Source organism: Platalea leucorodia (genome assembly GCF_965183815.1).
Source record: "Platalea leucorodia genome assembly, chromosome: 1".
NCBI lineage: Eukaryota > Metazoa > Chordata > Aves > Pelecaniformes > Threskiornithidae > Platalea > Platalea leucorodia.
In genome coordinates, this window is record NC_138823.1 from 77,780,609 (window position 1) to 77,802,842 (window position 22,234).

Below are 22,234 nucleotides of genomic sequence, written 5' to 3' on the forward strand. Positions count from 1 at the left end.
AGGCTTTGGGACTGGGCAGGTCAATAGCATGGAGGGCAGGAGCAAACAAGGACAGCATTGTGGCATCGGTGCTTCCTGGGCCGTCATTGACAGTCAGCTCGCAGCTCTTCATCTTCTTTCTGTTCATCAAAGCAGGCTAATGAGAGATGCACCAGGTATCACACGTGGGTCAGCTCCGCTCATATCTCCTGACCTTTCTCTACAGGGCCTTCCGGGAGCAAGAGGAGAGGGCCACCACCTCCAACTCCCCCACCCCCTGCTCCCCTGAAGGAGCTGAAGAACAGTGCCGCCATCCCACCAGTCCCATGGTACCGTGGTGCAGCCAGCAGCAGCGCGGCCCGGCTTGGGCCACGGAGTGGTGCGGTGCCTCCTCCTCCTCGTTTATGCCACGCGGCCCATCGTTCACTTTACGTTTGCTGTGACCTCCTCAAATACAGATTCTGTACAGTGGATTTTCTTGCTACATTATTAGGTAAGATTTTAAAATAAATAAATACTTATTGCTGTGCTTTGTGTGCATTGCACAAACTGAGAAAATAAATGAAATTATGAACGACCTTGTCGTAAGAAGGTTTCTCAATGATTTTACTAAGATGATTTTGAGCCTTCAATAATGCCATGTTTGAAAAACAAATATGATCCTACTTCTAGGATCTTGATTTTAAAAACAGCAAGCTTTTTAATCCATGGTAAATCAGACTGATCTATCGTTTGGGTCCATTTGTAAAGCCTGGCAAAGAGACTACATTTCATGCTATCTAGTTGGTCACTGGTGAATGGTCACCTGCTGAACCTGGACCCGCTGGTAAAACTAAGTGGTTGAAGTAGCAGGAAGAAGAAAGGGAAAAAAAGCTCAGAAGTCAACTGACCCCAACATTTTTTTGGAAGCGAGTCAGTTAGTTACCCATTTTTTGATGAAAATATACTGTGCCTTGCAGATAACTTTCAAGAAACCCAGATGGTTTTCTCAGGAGATCTTTACAGAAGGGCAGTCCGTTTCCAGCATAGGCCACTCTTCAAAACCACAGGAGACAGTGTTTGCTTGGGAAAGGTGTTATGGAACATAATGCTGCTATATGCACACACTGCCCATTGCTTTACGTTCTCTGCACAACAGCTGTAATCATGCTTTGGGCCTTGCCTTCACTACTCCCCAGTTCAAAGCATTTATTGCATTTTTTTTCTTTTTCCAGTGTCTGAAGGTAAAGAGGGCTGTGGCGACAGAGATTTTTGGAATTAGCTTTTCCGTCCTGTGCTACACAGAGTCCCGGGAGGACGGACCTACCCGGTTGGGAGGCGAGCAGGTGTAAGAGGGACGGGATACGTATGTCTGCTGTGCTGAAGAAACAAAGATTGTCACATCATTCCCAGACAAAATATACAGAAATACACATACGTACAAATATATGCATATGTATGTATTTCTATCTATTGTTTAACCATGTTTACATATGGATTTTTAAAGGTATATGGTTTATATATGTGATTATACATGTTTAGGTGGGTTGATGCAGGCACAGTAGACATATACACAGATGCATTTAAATGCAATGATGTCCTTACGCGTGACCATACAGTTTTTATGTATCTGCATTGCATACGTGCCATACACACGTGCATACCTGTGCACTAAACCCTGCGTATGACGGCGTATCATTTTCTCGCCGTGTCAGCGATGACACACGCGCGCACCCATGTAGGCGCGCAACGCCCACCCCCGCACCCGCGGCTCCTTCCCGGGCTGGCGGCGGCCGCCCGCGCCCCATCCCGCCCCCCGCGGCCGCCCCTCCCCGCTGTCGCCGCCCCCGGCCCGCCTCGCCGGCCCGCCCGCGCCCGCGCTGCCGCAACGCGGGGCGGAGCGGAGGGGAGCGGAGCGGGACGGGGCGGCGCGGCGCGGCCGGGCGGCGGCGCTGCGGGACGGGGCCCCGCCGCCTGCCGGCCGCCGTCCCGCCCCGCCGAGGCCCGCAGCGGCGGTGCCGCCCGGCGCGTAGGCAGCGCGGCGCGGCGCGGGGCGGGCGGCGGGGGCTGCGGCAGCGCCGCCCCGAGCGGGCCCCTCTCCCCGCCAGCCGGGGCCGAACAAAGGGGCCGGGGCGCCCCCGCCGCTGCGGGAGGGCGCGGGGGCAGGGGCTGCCGCTGCCGGCCGCTCCCCCCCTGCCCGGGGGGAGGCGCCCGGCGCGGCGCGGGGACCGGCCCGCCGGGGAGCCGCCGGCGATTGGCTCGGCCGGTGCGAGCCGAAGGTGCCGGGGGAAGCCATCTGCAGCGCAGGCGATTTCGCCCGCTCCGCCTGGGGGAAGGGGGGCTCTCCCCTGCGGCTGGTTTGGGTTTTTTTTTCCTTCCTCCGCCCCTCCGTTTTGTTTTTTTTTTTTCCCCCTTTTCACGGGATCATGGCCCCGGCGGCGGGGCCGTGATGTCCCCGGGAGCAGCCCCGCTGCTGCAATGCTGCCCGCAGCAGCCCTAGCGAGGGGAGGCGTTTGAGCGGCGGCCGGCGGCCGCACGCCCTCCCCGCGGCAGCGCCGCCGCCTTTCTCTGCCCGCCGCCTGCGCCCGGGCCGCCGGGAGAGGGGCCTCGCCGCCCGCCCCGCGCCCTCCCCCCGGCCCGCCCGCAGCAAATCCGCCGACCGGGGCTTTAAATCAATAATAATAAACCCCCCCACCAACCCATAAAGGCGAGAGGGAGAGCGGAGCCGCGCACAACATGGCCACTCTGCTGCGGAAAATCGGGCTGATCCGGCTGCACAACCGGGACACGGAGGACCCCAAGCACCACCACCACCACCACCGCAGCAGCCAGCAGGGCTCCTCGCTCCGGGGCCGGGGCAACCAGAAGAACAGCAGCAACAAGCCGCAGCCGCAGGGTCCCCCCGGGGGCGGTGGCGGCGGCGGCTGCAGCAGCAGCAGCAGCAGCGAGAGCAGCCCCGGGGGCCACAAGAACAAGAAGGCGCCGGAGCTGGCCAAGCAGCCCCCGCCGCCGCGCTCGGGCGGCGGCAGGGAGAAGCCGCGGGAGGCGGCCAGGGAGCCCGGCGCCGGGAAGGAGGCGGCGCAGCGGCCCGGCCCCGGCTCCGGCCCCGGCCCCGGCCCCGGCTCCGGCTGCGGGTCGGGGCCGGCGCCGCTGGTGCCGCTGCCGTCGGGGTCGGGGCCGCTGGCGCCCGCGGGCCGGCAGCAGCACTGCACGCAGGTGCGGACCCGGCGGCTGATGAAGGAGCTGCAGGACATCGCGCGGCTCAGCGACCGCTTCATCTCGGTGGAGCTGGTGGACGAGAGCCTCTTCGACTGGAACGTCAAGCTGCACCAGGTGGACAAGGACTCGGTGCTGTGGCAGGACATGAAGGAGACCAACACGGAATACATCCTGCTCAACCTCACCTTCCCCGACAACTTCCCCTTCTCGCCGCCCTTCATGAGGGTGCTCAGCCCGCGCCTGGAGAACGGCTACGTCCTCGACGGCGGAGCCATCTGCATGGAGCTGCTCACCCCCCGCGGCTGGTCCAGCGCCTACACCGTGGAGGCCGTCATGAGGCAGTTTGCCGCCAGCTTGGTGAAGGGGCAGGTAGGGGGTCCGCGGGCTCTCGCTGCGGGGTGCGTGTCCGTGTGCGTGTTTGGATGGGAACCCCACAGGGCAGCGGGGCGAGCCCCGCCTGCGGCCGACCTTGGCCAGGCCTGGGTGACAGGTCTGCCCCGAGGACCTGGCCCCGCCGGTGGGCAGGACAGACGGACAGGCGTGTTGCGCTCTGGGGTCCCTTCTCAGGCAGGTGCGGGGCAGGCACGGGGCAGCTCGGAGGGGCAAGGAGCAGGTGCATCCAGCGCGTCCTCCCGCCTGTCTTTTGTCCCTCTACTTGGCTCTGCTGCGTGCGGCACCAGGGTGTCGCGCCCGTTGCCCCCGAGGGGCACCTCCCCGGCCCCAAAGCAAAAGGGGCTCCTCAGGCTCCAGTGGGGTTTGGGATTCGAGTCCTTCGCCTCCCGCCCGCGGCCTCCCGCCCGCGGCCCGCCTGTCGGCCATACTTGCTGCTCGGGGGCGCGACGCCGGCGCCGCTGCCCCCGGGTCTTTGCTTTGTCTGGTGCTGCCCGGCGCGGCGCCCCGCGGGGAGGGGAGGGGAGGCGGGGGCCCTGCCCCCGGGTTTGGGCAGCGGGCAGAGGTGCGGCACGGGGTCGCGCCTGGAGCCGCCGCCTGAGCTGCTGGCGAAGTTGTGCCGGTTCAAAATCTCCCTGGCTGAAGGGAGCGAGTCGTTTCGGGCAGGTGCTGCGGTTCCAGCAGCTGGATGGTTCCTGCCAGCTCTCCTCTCCGGGGGAGGTCCCCGGTTCCCCCGGCAGAGGGTCTCCTCTGAGCAGCATCAATGCGTTTTATGTTTGGTTTGGTTTTTTTTTTTTTCTTTCTCTCCTGCAGAATATGCTTAGAAGAGAAGTATTTCATAAGACGTTTTTAATAAGTGGGTAAATATCGCTGGTGAAACTCGTAGCCAGTCCTTCTTTGTGGTCACTGTAGTGGGCAATACGCACATGGCCGTGGCGGGGTGATTCTCCTGTTCCCTTCGCGAATGCCCTTGAACCCAGGGGACATGCACAGCTCCACGTCTGTCAGTAAATGATGCTAAGTAGCTTCTTAAATTCATATCTTGGCAAGGAGAGGGAGAAAGAGTAAATAATAACCTATTTTTTATTTGCTTAAAAATGAGGTTAGTCCTGTTTGCCTCTGTGGAACTGCTTGTATGAGCAGAAGTAAAGGCTTGGTTTCTCTTAAGACAGAAAATTCATTTTGATTATTTAACAGACTCTTGTAAGCGGCTTTTTCCTCCTTTTGCCCTGTTTGATTTGGGCCTACTGCTCCTGTTTTTTAACCAGATAGTATTTTTCTCTGCACTTCGTTTGAAGAGGTCAAGTTTCCTAGGTCACCTTGGGATATAAAAAACACCTACCAGAAAAAAAAGAGCCTTAATTTACATTGAGCCTGGGGTATGTTGAAGTTGTGTTGCTACTCTTGCCGCATCTCGCTATTTGTTAACCCATCTCTTTTTATAGTGATCATATTTCTCATTATTTTAAACAAGGGTTTAGAAGGACAATGCTAAATTCACTCCGGTTTTTAACAATTCAGCATCTTTCTGCAGTATTGAATGTTGAACGTAAACTGGTTAAATGAAGGTTTACTGGGATCATAGAATGACTCAGTGAAGATAAGTACTAAATTGTTTTATTAGTAATAAATATTAAGCTATATAATCTGATAATTTTCCTCCCTAAACCACTTAAGAGATTTCCAGAAAGTAGTAGTAATTTCTGATTACAGAGGATGTTTGTGTGTGCATCATTAATAAACACATTTAAAGTGCAAGAGTTTCAATAGCATTCTTCCAGAAGTTTACAAAGTTAATTATAAAAAAAGAGAATGCATGTGGGACAAAACAAAAGGCTGAAATAAATTGCTGCCAGTAACTTAGTAGTTAAATAGGTGTAACATGCACGTTTCAAAGTCCCCGAATGTGCCTTCAAAGTGGAAATGTTAATAGGTAATACTGACAATAAATTTAATTTCTGGGTTACAGAGGTGCAGTGCGTGATGGGTTGCCAGCCTGTCATCACAGCCGAGCTCCGTGTCATGGGAGCCACGTTTCTGTAATTGCACTCCCCTCCTTATGTAATCTCGACTCCATTGCATAATAGGGCTCAAAATACGACAGGCTCTCCCCTCGCCCCGTTTCATTTTTCATTTTACAGGTAATCTACTTTTGACCGTATTTTTTTCAAAATTAAAATAAAGCCACCAGAACATTGAGAGCTGAGGCACTGCATTTCCCAGAGCTGCGGGGCCGGTTTTGGGTAACTCGTGCCGTGCTGTGGGTACTCTCGGTGCCTGCACGGAGCCATCCTGAGCAAATAGCGGTGGCTTACACCAGGTTAATCGTGTAATTTCTGGTGGCAGCCTGCACCCTGCAATAGCGTGAAATATTCAGCACGCTTGCTGTTAATCAGAAAGGCTGGAAGGGCGAGGTCCGTTCTCCACCGCCTCGAAACGACCCCGCACAAGCAAATGGCGGCAGCCATGAGGCCGAGCGGGAGATGGGGCGCTGCCGGCGCCGGTGGGCAAACGGGGCCTTCCAGAGAAATGTCACCGGTTCACAGCGCCGTGATTTAGCGTGAAATCACTGTGAATGCTCGAGCCGGTGACGCATCCCGAAGCGCGCCTCGCCGGCGCGGGCGTTGGTGTGAGTAGGCAGGACTGAACTTCCCGCCAGCGTACGTCCCTCCTTTTGGCAATTTGCGTGATAAAACCGAGGTGGCTCATTTCATTCAACGTTTCTCATCAGTCCCGTTTTGCCGAGCTGGCTGTAACGCTGCTGTTCGCTGCCGGTTCTTCGGAGAGAAACGCAGCACGTCTTGTTTTGTCAGAGCTAGTAGTAGCCTGTGAACATACATAGCCTTCCTTTTTTTGACGAAGTGATCAAAAAGCAGACGAAACTGACACTGAACATACATTTTCAAGCAGTCAGGATTCTTGACAAATTCACATTTTTTTAATGGATTTCACAGACCTTTTAGCAGAGTAAAATGAAAATTGAGAGAAGTCATTCTGACATCTCACAGGCGAAACATTTCACTCAGGAGTTATGTCCGTAAGGAGACGTAAGCGTGCAACACAGAAATTAAGAGCTAGCACTTTTCTGTTACTTTTCAGCATTGCTCTTGTATGTGGGGAAACCTGGGTCCAGGTTCCCAAACCTGTGCATGTCTCCCAGGGGCTGGATTTTAAAGCAGCGTGGCTGTTTTTCCAGATTTCACCAAGCAGGAACCATACGCCTCAGGTGACCTTGCTTAAGAGATGTCCTACCTTATGGGATGCGTACCCTTGCTTCGTATCACAAATCTAGTATTGCATTTTTAGATTTTTTTTTGTCTGGAAAAAAAAAAGTTTAAAATGGAAGAGAGACAATTTCTGTTTGAATGAAACAATTCAACAGTCCCAAACTACACTTTTTTTTTTTCCCCCCAGTTTTCAAGGGAAAAAAAATGCTAATTAACAAACAAGTTGGGGTTTGTTTGGTTGGTTGCTTCAGCTATTCAGCTGAGAAAATCAATTATTCACACAGCTCTAGTCAGTATCTTGAGGGGAATTCTCAGTACATCAAAGGCCTAAGACTGTTTATCTGTCTGGGATCCAGAATCTTATTTTTAAAAACTCGGTGTTGTCCTTAACTCAACTGCAGCCTTGGTTTTAAGGGGATGACTTTGTACTTGCTTCCTGCAGTCAGCTGCTCGCTGGCTCCCGTCGGCATGGGTGAAAGCTTGCCCCTGCCGAACCCGTGAAATGGTAGCCATGAGCTGCCACGCAGCTGGGGTGTCAGCCAAGGAGGTGGGGTGATGCTAACAAAATAATTTAAATACCAGTTGTTTGTTGTCCTGGAGGCAACTGTTCAACATGCCTGTCTAGGCAGAGCTTCCCATCTCTGTCTGTCTATCCAGGCTGTGGAAGTGGCCCGTTGAGCATTATTCCTTCTTAGCAGCACCCTTTAAAATGGTTTATTGATAGAGAAATTTAAAAATGAGTGTGTTGCTCACTGCTTCCTGATAACAGTGCCATTGTCACAATAGTATTGACAACCGAAGGAAGGAAGGGGGACAGTGCTGGTCCTAGGAGAGGGATGAAACGGCGGGAGGTTCGTCGCGGCTCTCCGTGAGTAACGCACGCAGCTGAGGCCAGCGCCCGTGTTTCAGGGAGGAGTCGTCGCTCTCGTTTGAAAACATGGCGGGTGATGTGGTCCCAAGTGAAAAGGAGCAGACTTTGTCCAAAAGTGGGAGAGGATTTTGTGTCCTCTAATAGACATGTTGTTTCTCACCGGAAACAAATGATTTGACGTTGGTTTGGTGGAAGTTTAAAAGACGACAAAGCTATGTATGCCAATGTCCAAATAATGCATCAGGAATATATATTTTTTTTTTTGAGAACAGCACAGCTGCACCTGATGCCTTGAGGACTTCGGGCTTAAGCTCGCAGTAGTGTTGACCAGTAGCAGCCTCGTCCTCCTTTTTATGAGTCCCTGTTCTCTCTGTGGAGGCTGGGGACAGGACTGCCAGCCAAAGGCAGCTCTCAGGTAACTGGCGACTCTGCAGATTATGTCATGGAAAAAGTTCTTTGTTTTGAGGAAAATGCTCCCTTATTCTTCCAGTGAATAGAAGAAGCATAAAAATTTTGTCAGGACATACTAAAATAGGAACAGGGAACCCCTAGTTAGGCGTGCTCTTGCTGTGGTGGTCTTCTGTATAACGATTTAAATAAAAAAAATATAATTTATAACTAAGATTTCATTTTCTATAGGAAAATTTCCTAAATTCAAATAAAATGTGTTGGTATATAGTACTTTCATACCGCATATTCTAATATTAGAAATACCTCAGTGGAATCCCGTTAGTTTGCTTCAAGAGATATGTGCCTTCTATGACCATTGGACTGATTTATCTTTCCATTTGAAAAATGCAAGTATCCCAGCTGACTTCTACCAGATTGAAACAGGAGAAACTGGGATTATTTTATGAAAAACAGATACAGAAGGTAGCAGTTAATCATAGTCTAAATTGTCCCCTCTTCATCCTTTCAAACAAAAGTATGAGTGAGCAGATAGCAGATGGGACTTGCATGGTGTCCAGGAGGTCAGCAGACTCCAGATCTTTCAAATATGTATAGCAGAAATTAATTGCAAATCCATGGGTTTTCATACTCCAGATGCTGGGTTTGAGGACTGTAGCCATGAATAAATCAGCTAATCTCAAAGGCTGCAGAAATGTATAGAGAACACAGTGGTCTCTGAATTATTTGGAGCCATTGTATCGTATTAGGGCCTTAAAAAATAAAACCGGCTTGCTTTTTGCTTTCAATTAGTTGCCTGAGCAAATGATGCCAGTTATCATCAAGGGAAGAAATGTTGCTTTAGGTCCACGGTTGAAAAACACATCAACTTATATACAAAGATTACAGAGGAGACAAAGAATGTATTATGGGGCTTGTTCGCCATGAAAAGGTATAAATGCTGGGCCAAAGAGGTAACAAAGAATATTGTTTAGCTGCAGAAGAAAATCAGATATATTGGCCTTCTAAGATTTCTCTTTTATTGCAATTGAGAAACCTAGGATTTTCGAGCTGAAGTTTAAGTGGGAGCATATATATTTGCTATGTTGAGATGCTGGGACTGATGAATGGGCTGGAAAAAACAGTGTTCATGTGTACTCTGATATATTGCTATTCTGACTATCCGCTATTATTATGCAAATATATTCTGCTGAGAGGAATGAAGACACAGGGATTCCAACTCATTGAAGTAGGAGGCTGTTTTTAATTCTTTTAAAAAGCGGAGGGAACATCATCTCCATTTTAGCCCTTCAAAGCATAAAAAGGAAAATTTTAAAATACTTTCAGCTATCATTCTTAGTGTTAAAATAGTCATCAAATAAGGTAAATCACTAAATTGAAACAAACTGCTTATTTTAAAACATACTTTTATGGCAGGTAGAACTGCTTCTTCCTGGCAATACTTGGCTGATCTCCTAAACAAGAATTTAAAAGAATTGCTGCATTGGATCATAAGAAAATTGAACTTGCTCAAAAGAGCAAGATTCTTCTTCCCTGAATTATGAAAGAAGTCCTCATTTTCTTCAGTGCAAGTGTTCGGATAAAGAGAACTGTGTAGCATTTGGGTGTTTTGTCAGATACTTTGTTGAAGAATTATATTTTTTCAAATGCAGAAAGCCTAGTCCCGAGGGGTGACGTTGTGTCCTCCTGGAGGAGTAACCTAAACAACCCACTTTCTATTGTGAGGAAGATTTACTCCTCCTTATACAGGCTAGCCTTGAAAATATGCAGATTTCCTAGCATCTACACAATGCCCAGGGATTTCCATGCATGACCAGAGACTTCCATGTCGAATATTTGTAACTCCACTGCCGTTCTGGTCCTTGTATTGCAAGAATCTTATTGCCAGGTGTGGTCTGAAGCATGTCGCCCGAGTGGGCATCTGCTTTCACAAGGTGGGACGTTGGTTAAGTAACGTCATATCAATCAGCTGTGTTTCTTTTTCCCGTCTAAGGGAGTGATGGGCTGATGAGAGTCAGCGAAGATCTCTTCTTTTCCTTGACGTACTCAATCCGTCACATGCAGTTTCCAGTTTACAAATTATCTTCTCCTGTAACTGTCAAAAAAGGTAACGCTGACATTAGGTGCGAAGGGAGATGGGAGGATGGAAGGATTGCCAGGTGCAATTACTCCGTGGTTAAACAGGAAGAACTTCAGGGGCTGCGGTGATTATGCTGTCTGAATGGCTCAAAATATGTCTTAAATGTAATGTGCACAGGATCCAGTTGTCTTTCTTGTAAATGGAATACCAGGTTTCTGCTGAATAACATTGTGTTTTGGAAAAGCTTGTGGCTTGTGGCTGGTCTGAGTCGTACTCCACACAGTCATTTCTAGAGGGTGCTGAGCACTCCACAGCATTGGTCTTTAACTCCGTCTGGAAACAGCGGTAATTGAATAGATCCTGGAAGCTGCAGGACAAGCTGCATGGGAAGGACATGGTACTGTTAACCTAACCTGGCTGGCCATGAAACCAGCACTGTGCTGGGAATTGAAAGAGCGTAAGCTAGGGAGAAGCGTAGGTGTGCTTTCATGAAAATGAATTTGCAGTCCCTGTTCGTCTGCATGAGACAGGTAAGTGGGCACCACACTTAAGACATGCAGGTGATTCCTCTTCTCAAAGAGGATCAAGGTGCCAGTCTGATTTGCCCCATTGCAGTTAAAAGTCGAAAAGAGGAGTGGTACCTCAAGTGTGCCTGTCCTCAGCCATGTGTGGCAGGTACATGCCTGCCTTGTGCATGTGCAGAGTCTGTCCTTGGAAAACATCTTTTTATCTGCTTCATGATTTTGTGCGTGTTGTTGAAATCGATGATCCTCATTGATTTAATCCTCTTCTGCGCAGGCGCTCCAAAACCACTGGAACTTCTGCAGTGACTCCTTTGATAGAGTTACAAGTCAGTCACAATCCCAAATCTGCATTCAAAGACGAGTGAAAATAAACCTGAGGAAGGAAGAGTAAGCCTGTGTTATGAAATGGCCTGGAGCTCAGATGCTTCTCATAACCAGGCTTTATGAGCTGTGGAACAACTAGATATTATTTCTCCTGTTTCTAGGTTTGTGTTGCAAATGGTAACAAACCCCCAGCTGCAGTAATAAGTGTAGAGCTTATTTCCATAATACGTGCCCATAAAAAAACCTAAAGCATCACAAAGAAGAGGAAATTGATGCTACTAATTTTTCAAATTTTCTATGAATTTCTAGAAATGTCAAATTTTCTATAAATTTGACAAGCTGATTATTTCTATTAAAATATACCTAGTGTTGAAGTGTTCTATAATTATTGGGGGGGAGGATATTTCACAGTTAGAGCATATAGGCTGAGGAGAGGTGATCAGAGTTTAGCTTCCAGGTTTTGCCGCTGACTTCAGGTGCAGTCATGGGCAAGTCATATAACATCACTATATTCCTCTTTCCCACCTTTGAAGTACAGATAATCCTCTTTCCAAAGGTCGTTTGAGGATACGCACTTAAAGCACTCAGAAGTGGGGGCTCTATGAGTAGATGTCCATGTGCATCAGTAGAAACATGTCATAGTCAAGAGATTGACACATTTGTAGAAATAGCAGGGGAAACATCGCATTGGCTTGTGACTCTGATCTTAACCGAGTTTGGTCTTAACTCGATTAAATGTTCCCGGAGGTAGTCTGCTTTTTACTCCTGGTTTTTTTTTAGCATGGTGAAACTTCGGGAAATGTGGAGATAGACATTGTTGTCTGGGCTGTAGCTCTTTCGTCTTTACAGCCTATCATAAAGGATGGTTTGCTTTGCTTTGGTTGGGTTTGCACCCATGGCTGTGTTTAACTTGGGTAACTTCAGGTTCCTGATGTGGAGGACCTGTGGGCTGATGCAAAGAGGGGCTGTCATGCTCCCAAGACTTTTCGTCTGGACTTGCCCTCATTAACTCTGCTGGCACCTGATTCCACAGAGAGGTAGTCCAGGGAGCTCAGCAGAAGACTGAAAGAGAAAACGTCCCTTTATCATCTAGACTAGCAGGTGCCCACTTGATGGCAGGGAACAGGGACCATCTCCTTTGACAGAAGCCCACCATGTTGTAAGATGGAACCTTCGGCCTTGGAGGTACTAGAGGCACCTTCCAAGAATGTGGTCGGCTGCCGAAATTGTCTTGTTCTTTTGCCAATGCAGAGTCTGTACTACCTGTAAAATGCAGGAAGTGGGTTTCTTAACCCTCGTCTGTACTGAAATCATGCTGCTGACTCTGGGCTGACGTTAGGGAAAAGCGAGGAAGAGCAGCGCAGTGCTCTGTAGCTGTCAAACAGGGATTGACGCTGTAAGTGTTCGTATCGATTAAGAGCTACTTGCACCAGGCTGCACACAGATGAGTAAGCGTTAATAATTACTCAGCTGGAACTCAGATTTCTTTTTCCTGGACAAAGAACAGTCACACTCCCAGAAGGAGCAATTTATAGGATGCTTTCAAGCCGGAACTTGCTGAGTTTTCACTTCTTTGTATGGATTATTCTTAAAAAGGAGACCAAAAAAGGCGTGGAAACACTGCTTCAGAAATTACACATTTGCAAGAAAACATCCCATTTTTAATTCACTTATGCTGCAACATTAACAGTATTTGTCTGAATCATTTTCTATACTGCTTTGTTTTAGCTACAGCTAATAATTATATATAGTGCAATATAAATTGTGTGCAGTTTTTGAGACATGATTAACTGTGCCTCATCAGTACATGAAGGAAAAAAATTGTAAACGATATAATTGGGAGGAGAGACTGTGTATATGGCACTCTAACAGTGATGTTGTGACACATTGCAATCATTGCACTGAGAGCATGACAGTAGCTTACTTTAGCATTGCTCTACTTTTGAATGCTTCTCTAAAGCCAGTGGAAATATTTTTCTCTGAAAACTTGTTTAAATATTCTAGAATAAGACCGGTTCAGGCTTAAGCACTGTATTCCTTTGTTACTTATCAGAAAAGATTTGAGTATATTTGCATAGTGTGCGGCTTTGAACAGTTGAGGCCCAAAGCCATTAGTCGCTGGCACATTTGTGGAACATATTATGTACTGGAGACTCATAGTGTGTTCCAGCGCTTAGAAAATCCACAGTTTTTGCATCATCCATGGAGAAGCCTGGGACAACCGACTTGCAAAATGGGCATATCCTTGTGGGTCTCCTCCCTGTCTTTGGAGGGATCACCACAGATGCAGTGTGTGGCACAGTGACTGCCTACTGCCTTTTGTGTACCTCTCTAAACCTTTGTTTGTTTTCCATCTCTTGACATTTACCTAGAAGTGGGTCACTAGAGCCTACTATAGAGATCTTTTAAGAGATGAAGGGAGAAAATGAAGTTGTACCCATGCACCCTTATGCTGGCTTAAATGATGGGCCACATTTAGCCCCATGTGCAGAAGGTAGGTATGATTTGCCCTTGGAAGACCAACCTTGAGTTATTTGCATATCGAGGATTAATGAAAGAAATGCAAGGCTGAGGAGTTTGCCTTAAGACCAGTGCTAGCAACGTGAAGGGTTGCCTGCTTCTGAGTCTATTAGCTGTGGACTGTTTGCAATGAATACAACTTTTTGTTAACCTGTCCAGGAAAAAAAGTCTGGATGTGTCTGAAGGGTTTGCTCAGAGACATGTAGCACAGGGGCTTGCACTGTTTCCAGAATAACCTCAGTCCTCTAAGGGCTGGTGACTACGTACAATAAATCTCTGAAAATCTGGGGCCTAGTAACACAGGGACTTGCATCAGGAGAGGACTGAGCACAACCTTGAAGGATTCAGGACCTGGCTATGCAGTGCCACAGCTGACCTGTGTTGGCAGTTCAGCTGCAAGTATCTAAGTTGGACTTAGAGACCTCCATAGGTGCCTTCCAGCCAGCACTTCGCTGATTGTATGGTCCTGTGAAAGGCTGGCCACCATTATGTGGTCCTGTCCTTCCAGGTAGTGCCAAAAGTGATACAAAATGGAAGCACACCTGACGCTGTGTGCTATGCCAAAACCGTTGGGTTTTGGTCTGGGAGCTACTATAGTTGGTTTGACGAGAGAGAGAAATCCCTTTATCACTGCCAAAAAAATCCCCTTGAGGCCACCCTGATGCTGGAAATACCAGAAGAAATGTCAAGACTGTTTTTCATGACACACAGGTCAGACGTGGGCAGATACATGGTTGTAGTGGGATTACAGGGCTAAAGAGCTTCAGGCTTCATATTTGGCATCTCTGTACAGGACTTAACTCTGTCTTCGGAGTGCTTAGTGACATGGTGTTGTTGGGGAAGAAGAGATGGCACATTGCTGATAATGATACTGAAGGACTTCAAAGAGCTATTAGATGTTGAGTTGAATATTTTTGAGGATGTGCTTCAGGGTCACGTAGGATTCTCAAGGGGAGGACAGGCTGATGTGTTGATGATTGTGGAAGAACGTGGAGACTACTGTGGCATCACTGAGAAGCAGAAAAACTCCCAGTTTTGCCCACAGTCGTCTGTAACTATGGGTGCCAAATCACATGTGAGATTTACCTCGGGTCTTTTGCTGAATATGGAGGGAGAGAGCGGTCCCTAGGTATGGCCGCGGTCCTGAGAAGGCCACCCACAGCAGACTGTGCTCCAGGAGGTCTTTCTCCTAGCAGTTCTCAGGGTTGGATAGACTGATGCCTTACCAGCTATTTGTTCAAACTCATTAGTTTGGGCAAAGCGTGGATGAGTGGCATGCAATTGCTCCCCATGCCACAGGCGCAGTAGGACCACAAGGGAGTGAGGAGGCTGCGTGCAGCACGTGTCCCCCTGCATTTCAGCATGGCTGTGTAAACCAGTTGGATGCTGTGGCATTACTTTCACCTTTCATATGTTTCTAGCTTGTTAAAATTATATCTTGGTAAGTACATGAAGTCACAGCAGATGGCAAAATCTGAAATGTTCTCTCCAACTCTTTATTTTAATTAGGCTTTCAGTTATCCCTTTATGAAAAGCACTCTGTGAGTGTCTGAAAGTATTGCAAGTATTTAAATAAGCTCCTGGTGTGACTTCTCAGAGCTAAAGTCAACATTAATATCTTTATGAAGGGCTTTCTTGGGTTTTCTCTTTTGTTTTTAATCTTTTGTGGAATGTTTTGATCTTGTTCAGATACCAGTTTGATATCTTTTCTTGATTTGGTGCTGGACACATCAAAACATTGGTCATGCAAATGATTTGTATTCCTTACCATGGCAGTAGAGACGTGCATGGTTTAGAGATTGGTCAAAATGCAGTTGTGCACAATTGAGCTATGGCCAGCGCTGTATTTACATACTGTATTTACCATATTTATCATATTTACAGAATGCAGCAGCTCATAGTTTCCTGACCAGAGTTGAAATGACTGCATGCTTAAGTAGCAGTCTGAAAAGAAACTGTAGTCAGAGCTGGTAACAGTGCCTGTTAAAATGTTTGACACTTTATTTTATAATTGTGTCCAAAATGCCGTTTTTTAGTTAAACTTGGGAAGAGTTTTGTGGGAATGGCAAAAAGCTAAAAATCATTAAGACCGTAGATACCACCCGAGTATAGACTCGAAAGCATCTGAACTGTGTTGGCTGAAATTCCACCCTTCTTTGTTTTTATCTTAGGTTTACTTGAGGCACCAAAAAGGGAAACTTTCAGTCCACGAGGTTAAATTTTATCCAAATTATAAACACCTGGCAGGATATTGGTTAATAAGAGACAGTGCTAACCATGCCACCCATAGTTTCTGTATAAACATAGAAATACATGGGCTACAGTGGGGTAGAATTAGCTGGTTTTTGATGATGCGGTTTACGTACAACCTGCATATGGTACCAGAATGTGTTTTAGAAGAGGATTTAATGATCCGTTACATTAATAACAAAGAAGTATGAGAATAATCTCATAGAACGATGCTCATTGCATCTGCTGTGGCTCCAGTAACATTTTAGATGATGCGATGATACTCACTGCTTTATTGCAACACCAAAGAATTCTTACTTTCCTGGTTTGAAAGCAGTAAGCAGCTGACACTGAACATGAGCGATAGCTGTTCTCAATGCAAAGATCCTATTTCTAGGTACGGATTTGTATTAATACTTTGATAAAGCTGGGGAAGACATGGATCATACTGTGCTAGGTGCTGCGCACACAATTCAGAAAGGTATCAAAGCCTTAAATAATAAAAAATATGTGTAAGACAAGAGATGGCAAATGGACCTAATCCAGAAATTAAGTAGTAGAGTAAGTTTACATTTACTTTCAAAAATATTTCAGCAGTGAGATTCTGAGGACAGCATTTCCTGTGCTGATTTCATCTTCTGTTGCACTTCGCTTTATCTTTTCCTATGTTTCTCTAAGTATGCTTCCAACAAAAGCTCGGATTAGGAAGAAAATACAAAACATGTTTTGTACCAACAAAAATACTCCTGCATGATACGTAAGATAATTAGTCAATGAGATTTTAAAAACGTTACCCAGTTTTATTTAATTATTCCTTGTCACAACTAAAAAGGAACATTTTCTAAGAAAATTTATTAGCGGGGTTAAATCGAGTACCATTCAGGTCATCCTTATTTGGGAAATATTAATTGCCAGATTAGTATGGAGATGGAGAAGGTGTCTTGCTGTTTAGTCTATCAGGGGATATTTAAAGAGGAAATACATTGCTAGTCTGTAAATGGCGACTAGGGAGAAAGGCGAGGAAAAGCATCGAAAGGTAAAATAGCTATTTTTGTGAAAACCAAATAGGTATAAATTGGCTGTGAATAAATCAAGGTAGGAATTAGAGGCTCTTCCTAATCTTTAGTTAAGGTAGTCTCTGAAAGAGAAGTCGAACCGCACAGAAAAATGACTTATTAAAACAGGAGTAGGAAGCAGCTTTTGTATCTCATGTGTCCATAGTTTTGTTATGATAGGAGCGACGCTGAACACAAAAGCATATCTGTGCAATATTGTGACAGCTTTCTAGAATGAAATGATTTGTCCACACTGCAGACTAATCTTACTCATTTTAGTCTGTAAAAATAACTTTGATACTGTGAGGATAGAGTTTTTTGTTTTCTTTTTTCCCTTTTTTTTCCCCCTTTTTTCCCCCTCCATATACCTGATTGTTTTCTCAGTATTATTTGTTGCATGCAATTATGAATGACAATTTTCGGTTTAAATTCCAAATTGACAGTAAAACATGGGAGGCAAAAGATGCAGCCTGATGCATCATTTTGAGCAAAAGAATGGAAAAAATGATAACATACTAACTTGGTTCTTAATAATTGTAACACTGTAATATGGTATCTGCTCATCAAATACCATTTATTCTAAAAAAGGCTTCAAGTGCAGTCTATCAAACAGTTATTAAAATTATTAGACTTGTTACTTTAATAAACTTCTATTTTGTGACAAATCCAATAGGCATAAATACTTTAAAGGGTATTATTGCTGTAGAGTGGAATAAATCTACAGCTCTATTTCTTTCTTATGGCTCTGTTAGTTAGTAATTGACATGGACCAATGTGAAAAATAAGGTAAGCTATTAATAACTCAGTAAATGTCTCTGTTGCCAAACAAGGATTTGAAATTACATATTGCTGTGCATTTAGAGGTAATATTTAATTGCAAAGTAATAAAGATGCAGTATGTTTAAATGTATATATGATCATTTATTATCGAACTTTTCCTGAAGGGGTAATAAACAAATGAGAATTTCTTATGTAGGTTGGAAGGAAGTTGGTTTTAAGGTGCTCGTCCCTTTAAGAAACGCCGGAGCTATTTCTTTCTCATGGGTCAGATTAGAAGAAGAATGGAGTGTGTTTCGTGGGATGGATGTAATTTTTAGTGACGCTCTGCGTTGGCAGCGGGGCAGGGGGGGTGGGATGTGGGTAGCCCTGAGACGTAGCATGCAGAAATGCTGCGCTTTTATGATGGTTCTCCAGGGTCGTCGACTCCGTGATACTCATACCTCAGACTATATTACGAGCACGGCATCAAAATTGGTTTGAAACCTCTTTCTGCCTCCCCAGCCGGTACCTCGGCACCACTTGCAGCAGCCTGCCTCCTTCTCCACCCACAGCCACTGGCCTGGGAGGGCCAGTGGGGCCGGGGGGTGGCTGGGGAGCCCCTTCCTCTCCAGCGGCTGAAAAGAGCCGCGGGGACGCTCACAAAACCGCCCTGTTCCCAGGAGCCGGTGGGAAGCGGCTCCCCGTCGTGCCGAGGCGCCGTTTCTGTGGCGTATGTGTGTGCTCCTCACGGTCCCTGCCTGCTTAGGGCTGCACCCCTGACCGTACGGGGCGGGCGTGAGGGTCTGCGCCCCAAATGCTTTATGGTAGAGGTCCCTTCGATTGTTTGCAGGGGTCCCCGCTCAGCAGAGAGAGAGGCGAGCCATGCGGCATGGCCGCAGCAGCAGCCGCTGGTTGCTGCATGCAGGGCAGCGTGCCAGCACAGGGGCTCGCTGGGAAGAAATAGCCCGGCAGATGTCTTTTTTTTTTTTTTTTTTTAAACTGCATATCATTTTTAATCATCTCTAATAACGTATTTGTCTGCCCCAGTTTGGGAACTCTGCTTTCTGGTACCCATAAGTGAATGCCTCTTGGCCTGAGGCATTGAAAAGTTAAGCTGTGGTTTCCAGCTGCGTGTTCACGTGCTTAATGAAGGTTTTCTTTTTTGTTTGGTGCAGGGCCGTATCTGCAGAAAAGCTGGCAAATCAAAAAAGTCATTCAGTCGAAAGGAAGCTGAAGCAACATTTAAGAGTTTGGTGAAGACCCATGAAAAATATGGGTGGGTGACCCCGCCCGTCTCTGATGGCTGATGTTAGCAACCTGCACTTGACAAAAATGCTGAACAAAAGTACTGTGACATCTCCTCAGTGCTGTACACCACCCATCCTTTTCTACTTCAGCTTCAGTTACATACCATGAATGTCAAGGAGACATCTAAGTTATTTATGAACAGATGTGTTTACAGAGGGAGAGAAAAAAAAATGCTGTGTAGGATTATATTTCAAGACTGGAGAATGGTCATCATTGAAGTCACTTGAGCGGATGCTGAGATTGCGTCATTTGCCCCCATACAGCCCACATTGTCTTCAGCTTCTTTCCATGACAGCAGCACCAAACAGCAGTACTGGAAAGTCTATCCATTACTGCTCAGTTCATTTAAATGTAAATGAAACAGTTAATATTTAATAGGGAAGCAGTGCATTGCAGGTACATGTTTGCTGTGCTGTTTATCTTTGTCTCCTAGCAGGTCAGCATAACTTGAAGATTTGTCTTTATGTGGAACTGTGGTCTGCTGTGACTAAATTTAGACCTCATTTGTGCTCTATATATGATCTTTAATTCATAAATGAAACCAGAATTAAAATGCTGAAAGGTCCTAGTGTTGAAAAATTATTAAGTGGAATCACCCAACCGGTTACAATGTGCTATCTATGCTGATATTGTGATGTGCTGTTCAGAAATAAACCAGTGCAGTTAGCTGAAGGTTAGGTGGGTTTTTAAACACATCCACACCAGGGCTTGGAGGGGTCGGTGGTAGCAGAACCATTATCACCCAGCCGGTACCTTCTGCAGTAGCATGTGGCCTGTCAGTTCTTCAAAATGGCAAAACAAACGAATGGAAATGGACAAAGCGACCTTAAAAATTCATCTATCTGCTTAATTTTAAAATGATATGACAGTAACAATTTTCAAGGCAAATGGAACATGGTTTGTAAGATGATTTGCATGACTGGAATTTTCTTTTTTATTTTCACTCAATAGACATTGTATGTACTTAGAGCCCAGTATCTGAGAAAACCCACTGTTGTATATAAATGTCCTATTATTTAATCATTAAGATTTAAGTTTTCTGGTAAACAAATTGAAAAAAACTTTCTAAGGGACTCCATAAAAGCTGAAGGTAATGTTTAGAATGGTATAAGAAAAAAGCATTAAAAATGTGGATTCCGAATGGAAAATCGTATTGGACACATGCTGAATAAAATCACCAGTATCGTTTCTGTTGCCTCAGGAATTCAATCATTTTGGCCAACTTTTGTATTAAAAGTAATAGGTTTTCTACTGTGAAATTCTAGGTGCTTTATAGATATATCTGTTGTGGCAATATTTTAATTGGAAGCAAGACAGTATTGATTGTAAGACTAATTTGGAGGCGGGGAGGGAGGTAAGCATTTGAAAACACTTTCCTTTCTATGGCTAACACAAGACCAAATCAAAATGGTTGACCAGTTTCTGTTTGTATTACAGCAACAGTGGACACTGTACAGAGAGTTTTGGGGTTTGGAGTTTGATTTAAAACTACACACAGTGGAGAAGAACAAAAGAGTAATGAAGGACAAAGGAGTTCGAATGCAAGCGAAGAAGCAGCACAGCAGATACTTGTGCAAAAACACTGCTCAGTTTATAGATGCTTTGCCAGTGTAGCTGTTTGCCAGCTAGATAGGGAGAAAAATAATTAAACCCGTCACCAAAATGGTTACATGGGTCAGAGCCACTCAGTTTTGTGGGCATGGCTGGTTTCTTACACGTCTCATCTCCACCAGCTGCCTCTTCTCTTTCTCCTCTGACCATTTGTGGTACCCACCTGGTGTGCCTTATCTCACTTATAAATGGAAATGCTTCGTACCACAAATCTGCACAGATCTTGCTGTGATTTATCTCACCCTGCTTTATACTTGGAGATGATGCTATAATTAATGTGTATATACTTTTCCCCTCAAACTATGTATCAATTCTGTGCATCCAGCACATCCAGTCTTTTGAGTGAGGAATAACATTTTGAGTAATTTATTTACTCAGGTTTATAAATATTTTCTTGCTATCCTTTATGAAAGAGGAAATTAGTATGTTTAGTTAGGCATCAAATAATTTGCAATCCCTAGTGGGACTCCCTGAGAACATAGAGAGGGATCTAGCACTGGAAAGCATAAGGTTTGTTATTTCCCTTTGGAAAAGCCCTTCCCTCATCAGCACAGTAAAATTATGTTAAAAGCAGTGTGAAGGTGTGGTAAGTCTTTGGGGGAGATTATTTCTTTCTCTGCTGTTTTTTAACCTGCCTCTTTTTTCCTGTCAGTGGGTTATTTTAAACCTTCCTGAGAACCGTATCTTTAATATTTAATTAAAGGGTTAGCTAAAAGGAACGTAGTGGGTGGATTGCTACCACTTCCCTCAAACCTACTTATTATGTGTCTTCTTAAGTGTTCTTTAAATAGTTATAGCAAACATCATCGCTAAAAATCACAGTTACTTTCTGGCTGTAGGAGGTTCTCTGTATCACTCAGAGTCTTGGAGCAGTAGGAGAGGCAAATCAAAAAATCTGGAGTGCTTTGAAGCTGTAGCAGAAGGGGAGCAGAGCGCCTGTGATAAGCTGCAGCAACAAATCGTGCAAGGAAGAAAGAAGGAAAAGTACGCTGCATGAACTAGGGCAGGCTGAAGTTCCTGCCGCACCAAAAATAAGACTGCTCCTATTGAAGAGGCGATGGCTTACAGCAGGAGCAGCTTGTGCTGGGGGAGACGCAGGAAAAAGGGGACAGCAGGGAGCCCAGAAGCATTATGCTTCTGACCAGGGAGGAAGGGAGCTGGCTAGGAATGTAGTTAATTAAGAGATTTAGAAAGAGAGTTGATCTATTTTAGGGAAAATTAGCTCATGGTTTTTGTCTAGCTGTGTGCTAGACAAGTTCTACTTTCTCTGCAACAGACAAGCCTAAAAAAAGCAAATGAGAAAATCGGGCAAGGAAAGGTGTGTGAGAGGAAGGAAGAGAGCAAGACCTGAGACAGAGAGAGAAGTATAGGCTGGGGAAGACGTAACTGGGCAGCTAAAACACAGGATAAAAAAAGCCTCATCATGGAAGGGGATATAATGAGGGTTCGAAGGAGAACAGCACTGCACAGTACCAGAAAGAAGCAACAAGGAGGGCTGAAGGACAGCAGTTTAGATAGGGCCTACTGCAGGAGCTGATTGCAGAGCTGCTCCAGGTGCCTTTCCGTTGAGGGAGCTTCAGTGAAAAAGATCCTACAATGTCCTTTTTGTTTGTATCCTAGAAAGTGATACGTGATTCCTCCTTGCTCTGTCCTCCTTCTGGCAGCTGAGGAGGATGTTAAGAATTGGAGCTGTGGTGTGAAGCTCAAATCAGGCCGTCACCTCACTTCTGTGACTGAGAAATAAAGCCAAG

General features: G+C 46.0%; 1 protein-coding gene across 1 annotated transcript; it reads left to right on the forward strand.

Annotated features, from left to right (window-relative positions):
* Window positions 1–2,662: 2,662 nt before the first annotated feature.
* On the forward strand, window positions 2,663–20,062 carry UBE2QL1 (ubiquitin conjugating enzyme E2 QL1). The gene is made up of 2 exons (XM_082310143.1): window positions 2,663–3,546; window positions 18,740–20,062. The coding sequence occupies exons 1-2, from the start codon at window positions 2,695–2,697 to the stop codon at window positions 18,869–18,871; spliced, it is 984 nt and encodes a 327-aa protein (XP_082166269.1). The 5' UTR covers window positions 2,663–2,694; the 3' UTR covers window positions 18,872–20,062.
* The last annotated feature ends 2,172 nt before the right edge of the window (window positions 20,063–22,234 follow it).

What these genes read in the sequence shown, in the direction of transcription:
- UBE2QL1 (XM_082310143.1), top strand. Translation starts at nt 2,695, where the DNA reads ATGGCCACTCTGCTGCGGAAAATCGGGCTGATCCGGCTGCACAACCGG. An exon ending in CCAGCTTGGTGAAGGGGCAG is followed by an intron (nt 3,547 to 18,739) that starts GTAGGGGGTCCG and finishes TGTTTGGTGCAG; the next exon opens with GGCCGTATCTGCAGAAAAGC.